General features: G+C 45.1%; 1 protein-coding gene across 6 annotated transcripts in view; it reads left to right on the top strand.

Moving 5' to 3' along the window:
- Nucleotides 1–16,103, top strand: part of LOC116595144 (signal-regulatory protein beta-1-like) — a 202,355-nt gene that overhangs the window by 51,581 nt on the left and 134,671 nt on the right. For 3 of the 6 annotated variants that reach the window (XM_032351172.1, XM_032351171.1, XM_032351169.1), the window contains exon 6: nucleotides 3,546–3,902. The exons of 1 other annotated variant lie outside the window; for it this stretch is intronic. In XM_032351172.1, coding sequence (XP_032207063.1) covers nucleotides 3,546–3,902 — 357 coding nt within the window. Of the gene's footprint in view, nucleotides 1–3,545; nucleotides 3,903–6,877; nucleotides 6,986–7,502; nucleotides 9,653–16,103 lie in introns of those variants that run through there. 2 more of the 6 variants (XM_032351174.1, XM_032351173.1) reach the window with 2 other exon arrangements.

Here is a 16,103-nt window from a genome sequence, read left to right as displayed (position 1 = left end):
GAAATAAAATAAGAGTATTTTTAATATAACTTAGTTTTTAATAAGCTGGAATGTATATAATCTTTTCTCTAATTTTTTAATATTAAGTCAAATTAATTTTTTTACATTGATGTATCTTATAGTCTTGCTAATTCTTTTTCTAGTTCTGTCACATTAGATGCATTTGACTTTTCTGTATACACCATAACATATTACTTCTTCCTTTTAAATCTTAATGGCCTTTATTTCTTTTCTCCAACATAACATTAAATAGGAGTTATGAAAGAACAAAAAAAAAAAAAGAGAGAGAGAGAGACTGAGGTTACTGTCAGCCACTCTCTGATTCATCTGCTCTTTTCCATCTGTGTTTCCAATGATAAATCCCAAGCAAACTGCTTGCATTCCCTTACTTGCCCCTTCCTGCAACCCTGTGTGGTAGGAGAGGGAAGGAGAAATGCCTCCTGTCCCATGTCACAGAGGAGCCACACCGTGCCATGGCATTGCCTGCAGTCAGCTGGGAAGCCTGGTTCCGGCTTTCTTAGGGGTCCCCTATCCCCTGAAGGGACTGCTGCACACTCTCTCTGACCTCAGTGAGGTGTGCAGGGAGGCAGCTAGGAGTGGTTGATGCCAACAGTCAGACCCATCAGAAATGACCTTCCTGTGCCCAGACTGGTAGGGAGTCACCTGGCAGAGAAGACAAGGGGCAACTTGAACTGCACCTGAAACAGCACCTGGGTCCTGGCCTTGACTCAGAGTTCAGTTCTGGAACCTCCTCTGTGGGAATTGGAGAGGACAACGCCTTTCACACACTATCAGAAGGGGAGCGGGTTCTCCACAGCACCTCATGCGTATCCTGAGCACTGATGTCTCCAGAGTTCCACTGTGCTGCGTGGACTCACAACTCTTGTTAATGATGTGCTGCATGTTTCCTAGGTGCCAAATTGTTACTAAAGTTTAACATGTACTATAATTTCACTTAATCCTCAAAACAGTCTCTACTATCATGTTGGGCCACACTGTACATATACAGGGAATGCACTTACCTCTGTGTGTGTGTGCGCACGTGTGTGCATGCATAGGAATGGACATAGGGAAATGTACACAAATGCATTTGCACACACACATGGGATTTTGGAAAACACCTTGCTTTTTCTCCTCATAATGCAGCCAGTCTACGTGAAATGCACATTAGAACGATGTTTGGATCCCTGTCTCTGAGCTACTCACCCTCTTCTTTAATTCTCTAAACCTACATCTCACCCCTCACCACGCTCTTAAATTAAAAACAAACTTCTCTCTTGGTAAAATGAATAGAACCTTGTGCATTATTACCTTGGAAATGCCTCCATGCTGGATTCAAGTGGATGAGGAAAGAAGGGGACACAAATTCAGAGACTCCTGCCTATGTGATCTGCATCTGTAATTATATCCATTTTCATATCCCAATCCCAATTATCTGATTGGGATTGGGATATAATGCCTCCGTGCCTCAGGAAATCTCATGAGTGATAACTTTCTAAATTCCTGAGCACTCACCATGTGCCACACACACACCTGGAAATGCCTATGTCCATTATGCCATGTGATCTTTGTATCCAAGGCAGACATTCCTGTCACCCCTACCTTGGAGATAAGAAAAGAAGGCACAGAAAGGGCCAAGGTCGCTGAGTATAAGTGGGAGATCTAGGATCGGAACCTAGGCAGTCTGATTCTAAATCTCACAGGTCTAACCATTGCTCTTCTCAAATCCGATGACCACACTTCCATCCCATGAGATTTCTGCAGATCTTCCAATCACTGTGGAGAAGGGGGTTGTGTGGTCAAGAATGTTTGTAGTTCGCTTCTCTTAAGTGCTTCTATATTCTGGGTATATGCAAGTGTTTGTTTCATCCAAGTCATCTATGTGGGAAACTCAGCTTCTGATATAATGTCCTGAGAAATTCTCCACTGAAAATAGACTCCCTCCGAAAGGGATCACATTGGGCAATTAACACATTATACAAATATATACCTACTAGGTGACAAGAACAGTTATATTAACATAGGGCATGTTGATGCGTAAAAGAGACAAAGTAGTTGCCCTTGTAGAAGTTGTATCATAGTGGAGGAAAGGACAGAAAAAAATAGATGCAATAAATCAGTAAATAACAGAGGTACAGAGATTGATGAACATTAAGGAAAAAACATGACAGTGCAGCTGGATACAAAAATGGGAGAATTGCTAGGGTGGGATGTATTTAAACAGGTAGCCTGGAGCAAAGATTGTAAGAAGGTGGGGGAGTGAGCTATGTAATTTTCTGGGGGAAGAGCCTTCCCAAACAGCATGGGAACAGCACGAGAGCAGAATGCTCTTGCTCTCTTCAAGGATTTGGGATTTTATTCTGAATGAAATGGTACCTATGCAAGGTTTTGAAGACAGAAGTGACACAATCTGACATGAGTTTCATTCCAGCATTTGGTTGAGAATGGAGTACCACAGGACATAGAGAGAAGCAGCTAGAGCCCTCAAGAGCTCAGTGCATCCATGCAAACAAAGAAAAGTGGTTTGCAGCAAGAGAGCAGTCAGCAGAGAAAGGGGAGAGGGGAGACACTGTGGGTGCCTGCAGTAGGGGAGCCATTAGGATGTCCTGGTGCATAGGAATTGAGGTGGGAAAGAAAGGCACCCAAGGCTCAGAACCTAAGCATCTGGGAAAATAAAGGTGTCTCTGCTGAGATGTGCAAGAATTTGTGGAAAACTGAGTTCAGTTTAGGATATGTTAGCTGTGAAAGGTTTACTTCTAGCTAAGAAAAAGTTCGATGGTATTCAGACCTACAAAGCATAGCTCAGAGGCAAGGCCTGGGCCAGAAATAGAAATAAGAGGATTATAGATACACAAATGGTAGATTTTTCACCTTTCCTTGGCTCCTCATGACCACCTGATCCTCTTCCTTCTCCCCTCCCATTTTCCCTCCATGTCTCCCTCCATGGTACATTCCTGTTTCTTCCCATTTTTGTCCTAGCACTTCAGCTTCCTGACCCGTCTTCTCCAGACTTGGAAACCAAAGTATGTGATGTTTTTAGTGCATCCAGGACCTGTTTGTAACAGCTCGTGACCTCCTTAGGAGGCATGTTTGGTTGCAAATACTGCTAAGTGCATGGGTTTTACCAGCTCACACTCTGCAAGGGTGAACCACAAATTTCCTCCCTGAGGAGTAGCTAAGAAATGGAAAAGGACACTGGGTGTATGTCTGATGCACCAGCAGCCTGCTTCTCTGATTTCTATCCCTGCCTGGTTTTGAGGACACTTCACGTAAGAAGGAATGAGTTTGCGTTTCTTGATGTCTCCAAGGACTAGCTAGTCATCAAGGCAGGAAATCCAGCTGCAAAGTCAAACCTGCTCTGTGACACATCATTGAGATTCTCTGTGTCTTTGTTTCCTCAGTTATGATGGGGTGTCCCGTTACAGGCTCAGGGCAAGGGCCGATCCCAGTGTGCACTAGGTCAGGGAGCTGTTGTGGGTAAACATGTGAGGACACGCACAGGATCATGGCAGGATGAGGAGACCACTGCTCTGTTTTCTCTCCAGGTGTGGCCGGTGAGGCAGGGCTGCAGGTGATCCAGCCTGACAAGTCAGTGTCTGTCGCAGCCGGACAGACAGCCACTCTGCGCTGCACCCTGACCTCCCTGCTCCCCACAGGGCCTGTTCAGTGGTTCAGGGGGACAGGGCCAGGCCGGGAGTTAATCTTCAGTTACAAAGGAGGCCACTTCCCCCGAGTAACAAATGCTTCAGACACCACAAGGAGAAACAACACGGACTTTTCCATCCGCATCAGTAACATCACCCCAGCAGACACCGGAATCTACTACTGTGTGAAGTTCCAGAAAGGGAACCCTGCTGATGTGGAGTTTAAGTCTGGACCAGGCACCCAGGTCACTGTGAGCGGTGAGTATGGCCTGGGCCTCCTTTGTCTCCTGGTTGTGACAACAAGTTAATAAGAATGCCCTCCGTTTTCTGACCAACAGCTAAAGATCAGGCGTTGTGGTGGGTGTCCCTGACTGCAGCCCGTTCCACAGACCAGGGAAGTTGAGGCCTGGAGAGGTCTTGATGCTTGCTCAAAGGCCCCTGATAAATGGTGGGAAAGTCTAGCACCCCAGTCTGTGGGTCCAAAGCTGTTGACTTTTCCAATCCTGACCAGCTCTCTGGTTCCAGGGATGAGGGGATTATAGTCTGAGTGACTTGCACAGTCACATGACGCAGTCTTACTCCTACTTCCAGAGAGTGTCCCCTCCATGTGGCTGACTCTTCTCTACTCGGCAGGTACTGAGCATCTGCTGTGTGCAGGCTCTGGTCTGCATGCAGGGGAAGCAAGGAACAATATAGGCAAGGGCTCCTTTCTTTCTTTCTTTTTTTTTAAACAATTCTTTTTTTTTTTAATTGTTTATTTATTTGACAGCCAGAGATCACAAGTAGGCAGAGAGGCAGACAGAGAGAGAGGAGGAAGCAGGCTCCCCGCTGAGCAGAGAGCCCGATACGGGGCCAGATTCCAGGACCCTGGGATCATGACCTGAGCTGAAGGCAGAGACTTAACCCACTGAGCCACCCAGGCGCCCCAAGATCTCCTTTCTTATGAAGCTCCCATTCCCTTCCCTTCCTGTGGACGAATGCATCCAGGGCAGGGAGGTGGGTTATATCTCTCTTTCAATGTAGAAGAATCACAGTGAGAAGAGATATAAACTCACTGTTTACACTGAGAGCCCAGGATGGAGAAGATGCCAGAGGCTGGGCATTTGTTGTGGGTCGTGCAGAAAAGCAGCATGCAATTCAGGGACTGACTTCCATAAGAGCACTGAGTCTCCCTCAGCTCCTGGACATAGGCATGCGGGTGGTTTTATCCTGATTGTGCAGGTGTTACAGGAATTCCCAGTCGTACGTTCCTTGCCTGGGCACCAGCGCTAGTATGTGGCTCCAGCACCAGGGAGATCTGTTCTTTCTGGGAGAGCTCTCCTTCCTCTTCCCCAAGCTGCCCACACAGGGGATGCCCTGGTTGAGAATGGATGAAGCTGGAGGGACCATCTCAGCCCATTTACAGATGGGGACACTGAGGCTCAGCAGATCTGGCCTAAGCAGGAAAGTGAGCCACAACGTGACTCACAGCCCTGCTCTCTGCACACTCACTGTGCTGGCCAAAGTGGGAGAAAGTGCCCACCCTCTCCTTGAAACTCTTATAAATCTTGTATGGTTCTCTTTTTCAGCAGTAAACATTAAGAAAACATGGGAAGAGTCAGGCTAGCTTTGCACCCCCAGATCAGACAGGTATGCAAACATCTGGTGAAGTGTCAAGCCTGTTCCTGGAGGACACGGCTTCTCATGTGTAAGAGCATCCGGAGTCTTTCCCCTGTTGTGTGGTGTTGCTCCTGAGCAGCAGTGAACTTCACCTAAGTTCCACAGCTTCTCCCCCAGCAACAGCCAGCCAATCCATAGTTCTTGTAATTAACACATTATTTGCAGAATGGCAGGATACTCCGCTCCTCTGCTTACACCAGCCCAGGTCACCACGGTGAGGTTTCAGCAGTGACAAGGACAGGGCAAGCCAGCACCTACCCTGCTCTACCGCCCACAGGGCTGGGGGCCACATGACCAGCTGGCAGAGACCTAGGTCCAAATGTTCCCATTAGAACTGGCTTTCTAGACCCCAAGCAGACAAACTCTACACATCTCCCAGGAGGGAGACTCTCAGATGACATGAGAAGAGAGAAAGCTCACTGTGTGTTGCTGCCTGATCCACCTGTGTGAGAGCGCGAAGGAGGGAGGACTGGCAAAGGGAGATGTTGGCACAATTCAGCATGGCAAGCCTCAATTACTGACAGAGAGGCAGCAAGGTGAGTGCTCTTCATGAGTTGTTTTAAATTGAGAGGATTGGCCTAGCCTCTGTATCCTCACTTCTGCCTGCCTTCTGCTGCCGGTTCCCCTCTAGAAACAGGGACAAACATGGTCAATAGAACTCTTTCACCTCAGAAAAAGTCCAGGGCCCCACCCAGAAGAGACCTGCCATCCCCTAACATGCCAGGGGCAAATATGGTGAGAACCTACTCTTTCCTTTAAGATTACTCTATATATTTCAAAAAAAAAATATTTGGATTCTTTAAATTCAAATATAAAACCAAAAATGGTCTATGTATAAAGTAAAAAAATCAGAAGCTGTCCTTCCAGATCCAACAGTCTATGTCCGACAGAAAGACTTCGGCTGACAGTGGCAATGGTGTACGAGTGAGCTGGGTGGTGTTTGAAATTCTCCTGAGCATTAGACCGAATTTCCTTGTCTCCCCAGGATATTGTCCAGCCAGCAGGTCTCCTGAGGTCAGGTCACCTTACAGACTGCCTCTTCACCTCTGTACGTGGGAGTTGTCAAACCATGTGCATGGAGCAAAACAGGGCAGCCTTAACCCCACTGACTGTGACATCTGTTCTCACTCCACTTGAGGCCAGCTGGACTTTTGGTTCTATGAATCAGAGAGTTTAGCTTTGTCCTGGTCCAAAGACAAGGTCTCAGAGTCATCCTGCAGGCCAGCAGTGAGGGGGTTCCCTGGATCTGAGCCATGTCATCTGTCCACCTTCTGTAAACTAGGAGCCTGTTGGCTCATCAGAAAGAGGCTGTATGACCTGCTCCACTGGGTGTGAGAACCAATACGGTAAACCAGACTTACACGTTCCTGAGTGCTCGTTCTCCCCACCTTTTCTCAAGAAGGACACCTGGCAGTGAGAAAGGGGTGAGTGAGGTGAGAAATGTCTTACTCCGAATTCATGAACTTCGGAGCGTTGATAAGCCTGAGTCACTTCAGATACAGTAAGTGGAGGACCCAGGGAAAGGACTCTAGGGTGGCCCCCTCTGATGGTGTCTCCTATCCCTTCTTTTCCAGAGTCAAGGCCATCTACTCCAATCCTGATAGCTGTCACCCTGGGCCCGAAGCTGCTGCTGCTCATCATTGTCTCTGCCATCTATGTCCACAAGAAGCGAGGGCCTGATTGTAAGTTATGGGTCAGGGAGGGAAGGTCAATGTTAGTCCCAGAAAGAGCCAGGTCAGGGAGAGTGTCAGCACACAGGTCACCTGGAGTCAGTGCCCACCTGGAGTAAAGAACATATGACACACCTTCCTTGATACCCTTGGGAGTCTCAGGGTTCCCATTCCCTGAGGTGTTGGGGCATTTAGCCTATAAAAGGTGGGCAGGATCAAAGGCTATCAAAAAGTGTGGACAGAGTCCTAGGGATTCTGGGAAGGAAGTGGGCAGAGAGGCTCAATGAGAGGCAGCTGGGTGGGAGGATCCCTTGGAGACCATCACCAGATTATAGAAACTAGGGCTCCTTTGGGGTCAAGACGTCTGTGTTTAGAGGAAGGCTGACAGGTGCCAGAGGGCTGCTCTGAGGACAGCTTCCAATGACCCTATGTGGGTCATACCGGAGGGGATGGGGATGGGGGTTCAAGACCAACGGGAGGAAGCTTAAGTGGCAGAGTCTTCCATCAGTGGCTGGCTGTCCTTTCACAGCAGGTGTCTCAAGAATAAAATAGCACCAAGAACATAAGAGACACATGAGGAACATTTCTGGAATGATGAGCAAATAATCAACTGTGAACATGGGTACCACAGCTCCTCCCTTCCTCCCCTACTATATGCAACCCTCAGTCTCTGCTCCTTCCGTCCTTGAGGGGCCAAGCCAAAGAAAAGGAACAATGAGAAGCTTCCCCAACTCTGTCCCCAAATACCTTGCTTGCTCCCAAGACCCACCTGTCCACAGTCCCTTTTTCTCCTTCTCACAATTCTTGATGTCCCCAGAGCTGGGACTACATGCCAGGTCCTCAGCAGAGGCCATGGGAACTTTCTCTGGGCACTGATGCACAGATATCTGCCTGAATGTGAGAAAAAAGTCACATCTACACTTACCAGGTGTCTCTCATTCATCTTCTGGGGACTGTGGCCATGAACTACATGCTCATGTCCATGTTCTTGGGAGGTATTTCTGCCAACCCCCAGACATTCTAGCCTTGGTGAGGTTCTTCACAGGGTCTTAAATAAAATGAATCTCATCCTGATATGAAGAAGAGAAATGATTCTCCTTCCTCTTTGCCTACACGTCCTACTCCTTAGACCCAAGGACAAAACACCCTCCTCCCTGTGATGGGAACACTAGCTCTTCTGTCACCTTCATCCTTCCCAGCCCCAGTGCTCATGTACGTGAGCTGGCAGTTCAGAAGCCTGGAGCCATCCTTGGTTTTCTTACTTTATATCCCCTATTCAATTCTGCCTTCAGAATGTTGCTTGCAGTGGCCAGATAATAAATGTGAAGTAATCTACTCAGAGAAAGAGAAAGAAGCCGGATTTGTAGCGCTTGTGGACTTCCATGGTGTCAACACTTCCAATGTGACCAACGGCAAGCTAACAGTGTTTAAAAACTTGCTTATAAAATTCCTGAAATGTTCTCAGAAGTGAGTGCAAGCCTCCTCCCAAAACCAGTGAGCCCCACCCAGAATCTGTACACTGCTCACGCCAAGCCTGCTACCTGGTCCTGGTCAACAGTACTCCTTCCTGGACCATTCTTTGTCTCTTACAGCTCTCCAGTTTCAGCTGCAGTGATTCCATGGCAATGGAAGTCAAACTGTGTCTTTCCTCTGCTTCTTCCCCCTAAAGATGTGCATGACACTCTCTCCCTCTTTGAAGCTCTGTTTAAACATCACCTTATTAAAAAGTCCCTTCCAGAAACCACCCGGTATAAAATATCAAGTCCTTTCTCCCACTCTGTGTTCCCACAGCTCATAACCTAATTAAACTGTTTCCCTAGAACTTCGGATTAGCTGTCATGATAAGTGGAAGGAGTGCTCACTTTGCACAGTAGTGCAGGAAAAACACTGATGGTGCAGCTGAAACCATGCAAAGTGATCTCAAAAATCAGTGGGAGAATAACAATTTTTCTGTGACCTTTAAAAACGTTTTAAAACAGAAAGTTTCCAAATGTCAATGATGAATGTATAGGAAACTGAAAAAAAAATAGAACCATTATTTATTGGTGTATTGTCATTTCAAATATTAGAAACACTGAAAGGTGAAGCATTCTGGTTTTTTTGTAAAGAATCTTCATCAATAGTTTACACAGTGCAAGCCTTCTTCCAATTGCATGGTTGACCATATAGGGCCAAGGTCTGAATTACCTCACTTCAGTCTCAATTGGGATCAGCTTCCAACATTCCATCCCTTGTACTTTCAATGTTGTGGAATCCTTACAATATTAATTTGAATTCTTCTGGCGTCACATCCTCTTGGACATTTTCACCCTCCCTTCCACCACCTTCTTCAATGACATGGTAATCTTGTCTCACTCTGCTCCTCTGGCTGCATATCCACACTCTGGGGACAAGCACCCCTGTCACCATTCCCCTGGTGCCCTCATGAGCCCCAATCGCAATCAATTTCAACACTACCTGAAGCCCCAACTCTTCTCATTTCTCCAGCATACGTTCAGCTTTATGCCAATTCCATTTGGCCACCATTCACTTTTGTATAATGTCACCTTGGTCCCTCATTGGGAGAACAGGAGACAACATGACCACCTTCATTGCTGCCTGTGGTAAATTGAGTAACAGAGTCACAGAGAACCACCACTTCCGGCCTTGAAAGACATGATGCTTACTTATCATGATGAGGACCTGTTGGCTACATAGAGATTTGTGGCCTGAGGAAGAGTTAATGGCAAAATTTGTACTTCATGAAATTGCTCACAGAAAATTCCTCCATGGCAAATGAAACTGAAATCATGTGTTGGGGGACTGATGGTATTTAACTGACTTGTGGTGACTGATGTTCGTGCATGTCTGCACCATGTTTACGCATGTCTGCACCATGTTTGCATGATGACACAAACTCAGTCATCAGTTGTCAAACAATGATAGCCATGTGTTAGGCCTTCACATTTTTAAAACATAAATTGGGGAACAGATAATTGAAAACATCAGTTTCTACCAGATGTTGAATTTAAAAATAAGATTTCACTTCATTCAACACTGGTACAACTTTAACAAAGATATCAAGATACATCCAGGAAGAATCAAAACAACCTTCCTCACAACACTGAGAATTTATAACCACTCTCCCATCTTTTTCTTCCACCAGTGTTTCTGTGTTTTTGTGTTTGTCCTGATAGCATATAAATCTTACACTTGGGGTTCTTTTTGACGAGGTTCTTCCTTTATTTGCATATATATTTTTTTTCTCTTGTCATATACTTTTATCAGTTTTTTTGTTTGTCTGTTTTTGTTTGTCTACTTCATAAATCTTACTGTGGGGTCCATTTGGGCTGAACCTTCTCTTACATCTTCCCTTTTTTTCCTGTCTCTCTCTCTCTCTCTCTCTTTTTTTTCCCTTTTCTTTTCTTTTGTCTCTCATTTGGGTGGGGAATCCTGATTGCTCAGAAGTGTTCCAGGGTGCACCTTGACTGCACCACGGTCGATACATCCTGCTGTATCTGTTCAGTCATCTCTCACCAAAATGACTAGGAGGAGGAATGCCCAACAGAAGAAAAATACAGAGGATGGGCCTTCTGCAACAGAGCTAACAGCTATCAACATAGACAATATGTCAGAAAGAGAATTCAGGCTAACAACTATCCAGGCAATAGCTAGGTTGAAGAAAGCCATGGATGACCAAATGGAATTGATTAGGGTCAAGCTGAAAGCAATGAGAGATGATGTTCACAATGTTAGGGCGGAGCTTAAAGCTACCAGGGAGGAGGTTCACAATACTCTCAATGAGTTCCAATCTAATCTAAATTCTCTTAAAGCTAGGGTAACTGAGACAGAAGATAGAATTAGTGATCTGGAGGACAAAGAGAGAGAAAGGATCAGGAGGAAGCCTGGAACAAACAGCTTAGAAACCATGAAAACAGAATCAGGGAAATAAATGATGCCATGAAACGTTCCAACATCAGAATTATTGGAATCCCTGAAGGGGAGGAGAAAAAAAGAAGTCTAGAAAATATAGTGGAACAAGTTCTTCATGAAAATTTTCCCAATCTTGCGAATGGAACCAGTGTTCATATACTAGAGGCTGAACGGTCTCCACCCAAGATTATACATTCCAAAAAAAAATCACGACACCTGATAGTCAAATTGAGGAATCATAATTGTAGGTATAAACTCTTGAAAGCTGCTAGGACAAAGAGGATACTTACTTACAGAGGAAAGCCCATCAGAATAACGTCAGACCTGTCCTCAGAGACCTGGCAAGCCAGAAAAGGCTGGCAAGATATATTCAGGGCACTAAATGAGAAGAACATGCAGCCAAGAATACTTTATCCAGCAAGACTGACATTCAAAATGGATGGAGAGATAAAGAGTTTCCAAGACCGGCAAGGCTTAAAAGACTGGTACATGTACCTAAAACCATATCAATAAATACTACACTCTCTTCGTTGTATTTGAAAGTTCTATCAGAACTTCAAATCCTCCAGAAAGCAAGCAGGTGGATTTTCAAAGAAACAAAGAATAACCCACTGATTGGAGTACAAGAATGGGTACAGGAACCTTCTGGAAGAGCTCTCAGTGGCCCATGTGCAAGAGTTTGGGCAACAAATAAGTAAAGTAGTATCTGGTTCTGTTATAGTCTACATGTTCGAGTCTCCACAAAACTGAGTGTTAGAATCCTCAAGCCCACATGATGCTGTTGGTGCTGGGGCAGCACTCCAGAAGCTGAGCAGGTTACGAGTGCTCCACCCTCATGAGTGGGATTAGCCTTTATAGAAGAGACCCCCCAGGGATCCCCAGTCACTTCGGCCATGTGAGGACAAAGGGAGAAATCTGTGAGGGCCCTCTCCCAACCATGCTGTCTCCATGATCTCAGACTCCTGCCTCCTCAACTATGAGCAAGTGCTTTCTTTTGTTTCCTAGGCACGCAGTCTGGAATGTTTTGTTACAGCTGCCTGAATTGACTAAAACCAATTATAACCACACATATAAATATCTTTGAACCCATATTGATATAAGTAAATAACTGAATAAATTAATAAACTTTGCTGTCCTGCATAGCAAAGTTCCAAATGATTTATGTAGACATTTCACCCTCAGAAGGGAGCTTAACTGCCTAGCCCTGGAGCACAGGCACTGGTGTGATAGCCCTCCAAAGATGACAGAATGGCAAGGAGAAATAGGGAGTAACTACAGAGGGAACACCTAACAAATACAGTCCAGCCATGTGATCACGAGTTCGCCAATAGTCATAAACCATGGCCACAATGTGCTTCCTGATATAATGTGATGAAAATGACACTTTTCCTCTGTGACCTTCCTCCCTAAACCCAATCCCCAAGTCTGAGTATGAGAAAATCATCTGACAAATTGCAATGAGGGACATTCCACCATATACCTGAGCAGCACTCAAAGCTGTCAGGCCATCACCATCAAGGAAAGTCAAGTAGCTCTCACATCTGAGAGGAGCCTAGAGAGACATGACAAGGAAATGTAATGTGGTATACTCCATGGAATTCTGGTCAGAAGGGGACACAGAGTGAAAACTAAGGAAATCTCTTCTGGACTGAATGGCTGTATCTCTCCATCGTTCATAGGATTTGGAGATGGGGACTTTGCAGATGATGAGGTCATGAGGGTGGAGTCCCCATAAATGGGATCATTGCCTTCATGAAAAGGGGGCAGACAGCCAGATCACTCCATCCACCAGGGGAAAATACAAGTCGTTGGAAGTCTGCAAATTCAAAGAGAGATCTCATCACAACCCAACTATCATGGCACCCTGATCTCAGACTTCCAGCCTCCAGGACTGTGAGAAATAAGTTCCTGTTGCTTCAAGGCATCCAGCTTATGCTGTTTTGCTATAACAGCCAAAGCTAAGACAAAATCAAACTATGGATTTTGGTTAATAACAATGCCCCAATATTGGTTCACTAATTATAACAGATGCAACAAATTACTGTAAAATGCTATAAAGAGAGGAAACTGTATGCACCTGTATATTGGAACTCTGTGATTGTCTCAGTTTTTCTGTAAATGTAAAACTGTTCCAAAAAAGTAACTCTATTCTAAAAAAAAAAAAAAGGTCAACATCTTGTCCTCAGCTGGATCACTGCCCCTTGGAGGGCAATTCAAGGAAATGTGAGATGGGGAGATGTCTGTGTCTCTATACCCAGATTTTATCTTACTTCACAAGTCTAAGGTTCCTCTTCCTTTCTCAGTCCTCTGTCCTCTGCTAGAGCTCACCCCAAAACCTGTCACTCAGAGATTCCAGAACAACTTGCTTCTTAGTCCCCCATGATATTCACTCCAAATGTTTCCAATTAGTGAAGCCCAGGTTAGATCAGGTGGAGTCAGGGAACTCTGGGTACTTGGGTGAAGTCGGGTAGCTTTAAGACCTCAGTGGTGGATGAAGTTAATCCATGTCCTTTTCCCAAGCAAGTGAGGTGGAAGGGGCTCTGCAGAGGATGGTGCACCCTGTAGTACACCAGTCCTGAGGAGATGGCCCTCAGCTGTCAGCCCGCTTTGAGATGGCCTCAGTCAAGGAAAGCCACCATGCCCAAGGTCAAGCCTGGGACCTTGTCACATCCCGTGTTTCATCAACATGGGGACGGAGCCCCTTCCACCCTCTACAACAAAAATCATCACCATCTCCAGAACTCTAACCTCATTCCACACCATGACTTTGAGCCTCTACATCAGCAGGAATGCAGCCCGGTGAAACTGGGATGGGATGAGCCTCAGGAATGAGCACATGCTTGTGGATTCCATAAGCTCTGGGAATCTCAAGCAACTGGCCCAGTAGCTTCTCAGCTTGTGGTCCCCTTGTGTGTCCATTTGGTAACCTGAAAAAAAGTGATAAAAGTCCCATGGTCATTCCTTCATCATAATCACTTTCCTCTGACATCATGGAGATGGGGAGTGTCTTCTCTCCTCAGAGCATGGAGTCCTGGGCCTCTCCAGGACAGCAATCAGACAGAGAAGGCTCCAGGGCCCACCACAATGCCTGTCCCTGACTCCCCACTGTGCCCACCTCTGCCATCTCTACTTCTTCTTCCTTTTTTTTTCTTTATTTAATTTCTTTTTTTTTTAAAGATTTTATTTATTTATTTGACAGAGATCACGAGTAGGCAGAGAGGCAGGCAGAGAGAGAGGAGGATCACGAGTAGGCAGAGAGGCAGGCAGAGAGAGAGGAGGAAGCAGGCTCCCCGCTGAGCAGAGAGCCCTATGTGGGGCTCGATCCCAAGACCCTGGGATCATGACCTGATCCAAAGGCAGAGGCTTTAACCCACTGAGCCACCCAGGGGCCCCTCTTTATTTAATTTCTTTTCAGTGTAACAGAATTCATTGTTTATGCACCACAACCAGTGCTCCATGCAATATGTGCCCTCCATAATACCCACCACCAGGCTCCCCCAAGCTCCCATTCCCCGCTCCTTCAAAACCCTCAGATAGTTTTTCAGAGTCCATAGTCTCTCATGGTTCAATCCCTCCTCCAATTTCCTTCAACTCCCTTCTCCCCTCCATCTCCCCTTGTCCTCCGTGTTATTTCTTATGCTCCACAAATAAGTGAAACCATATGATAATTGACTCTCTCTGCTTGACTTATTTCACTCAGCATAATCTCTTCCAGTCCTGTCCATGTTGATACAAATGTTAGGTATTCATCCTTTCTGATGGAGGCATAATACTCCATAGTGTATATGGACCACATCTTCCTTATCCGTTCGTCCACTGCATTGAAAGTATAGATTGCTCTAGGCAGTGTAGACATTTTAACAATGTTTATTCTTTTGATCAAAGAGCATGGGATAGTCTTCCATCTTTTTGTGTCTTCTTTGATTGCTTTCATGAGTGTTCTGTATTTCCTCAAATACAGATCCTTTACCTCTTTGGTTAGGTTTATTCCCAGGTATCTTATGGTTCTGGGTGCTATAGTAAATGGGATCAATTCTCTAATTCCCCTTTCTGTGTTTTTATTGTTAGTGTATAAGAAAGCCACTGATATCTGCACATTGACTTTGTATCCTGCCACATTACTGAATTGCTGTATGAGTTCTAGTAGTTTGGGGGTGGAGTCTTTTGAGTTTTCCATATAAAGTATCATGTCATCTGCGAAGAGAGAGAGTTTGACTTCTTCACTGCCAATTTGGATACCTTTTATTTCTCTTTGTTGTCTGATTGCTGTTGCTAGGACTTCTAATACTATGTTGAACAAGTGTGGTGAGAGTGGGCATCCTTGTCGTGTTCCTGATCTCAGTGGGAAGGCTGTGTGCTTTTTCCCATTGAGGATGATATTTGCTGTGGGTCTTTCATAGATAGATTTTATGAAGTTCAGAAATGTTCCCTCTATCCCTATACTTTGATACGTTTTAATCAGGAACGGATGCCGGATTTTGTCAAATGCTTTTTCTGCATCATTTGAGAGGACCATGTGGTTCTTCCTTCTTCTCTTATTGATTTTTTCTATTACATTGATTTCCAAATATTGAACCACCCTTGCAACCCAGGGATGAATCCCACCTGGTCATGGTGGCTAATCTTTTTAATGTGCTGTTGGATCCTGTTTGCTAGGATCTCGTTGAGAATCTTCGTATCATATTCATCAGGGATATTGGTTGAAATTCTCCTTTTTGGTAGGGTCTTTTTCTGGTTTGGGGATCAGGGTAATGCTGTCTTCATAAAAAGAGTCTGGAAGTTTTCCTTCTGTTTCAATTGTTTGAAGCAGCTTCAGGAGAGTAGGTGTTGTTTCTTCTTTGAAAGTTTGGTATAATTCCCCAAGGAATCCATCAGGTCTTAGGCTCTTGTTTTTTGGGAGGTTTTTGATCACCGCTTCAATCTCGTGACTAGATAACAGTGTATTCAGCTTGTCAATGTCTTCCTGGTTCAATTTTGGAAGTTTATAATTTTCCAGGAATACATCCATTTCATCTAGGTTGCTTAACTTCTGATGATTGTTTCTATTTCTGTGGTGTTAGTTGTGATCTCTCCCTTTTCATTCATAATTTTATTAATTTGGGCCTTCTCTATTTTGGATTAGTGTACCCAATGGCTTATCAATCTTATTGATTCTTTCAAAAAACCAGCTTCTAGTTTCATTGATGCATTCTACTGTATCTCTAGTTTCTATCTCATT

This window comes from Mustela erminea, chromosome 7, assembly GCF_009829155.1.
Source record: "Mustela erminea isolate mMusErm1 chromosome 7, mMusErm1.Pri, whole genome shotgun sequence".
Lineage (NCBI taxonomy): Eukaryota > Metazoa > Chordata > Mammalia > Carnivora > Mustelidae > Mustela > Mustela erminea.
The sequence above is the reverse complement of the archived record's forward strand: the minus strand, read 5'-3'. Positions and strand labels throughout refer to the sequence as shown.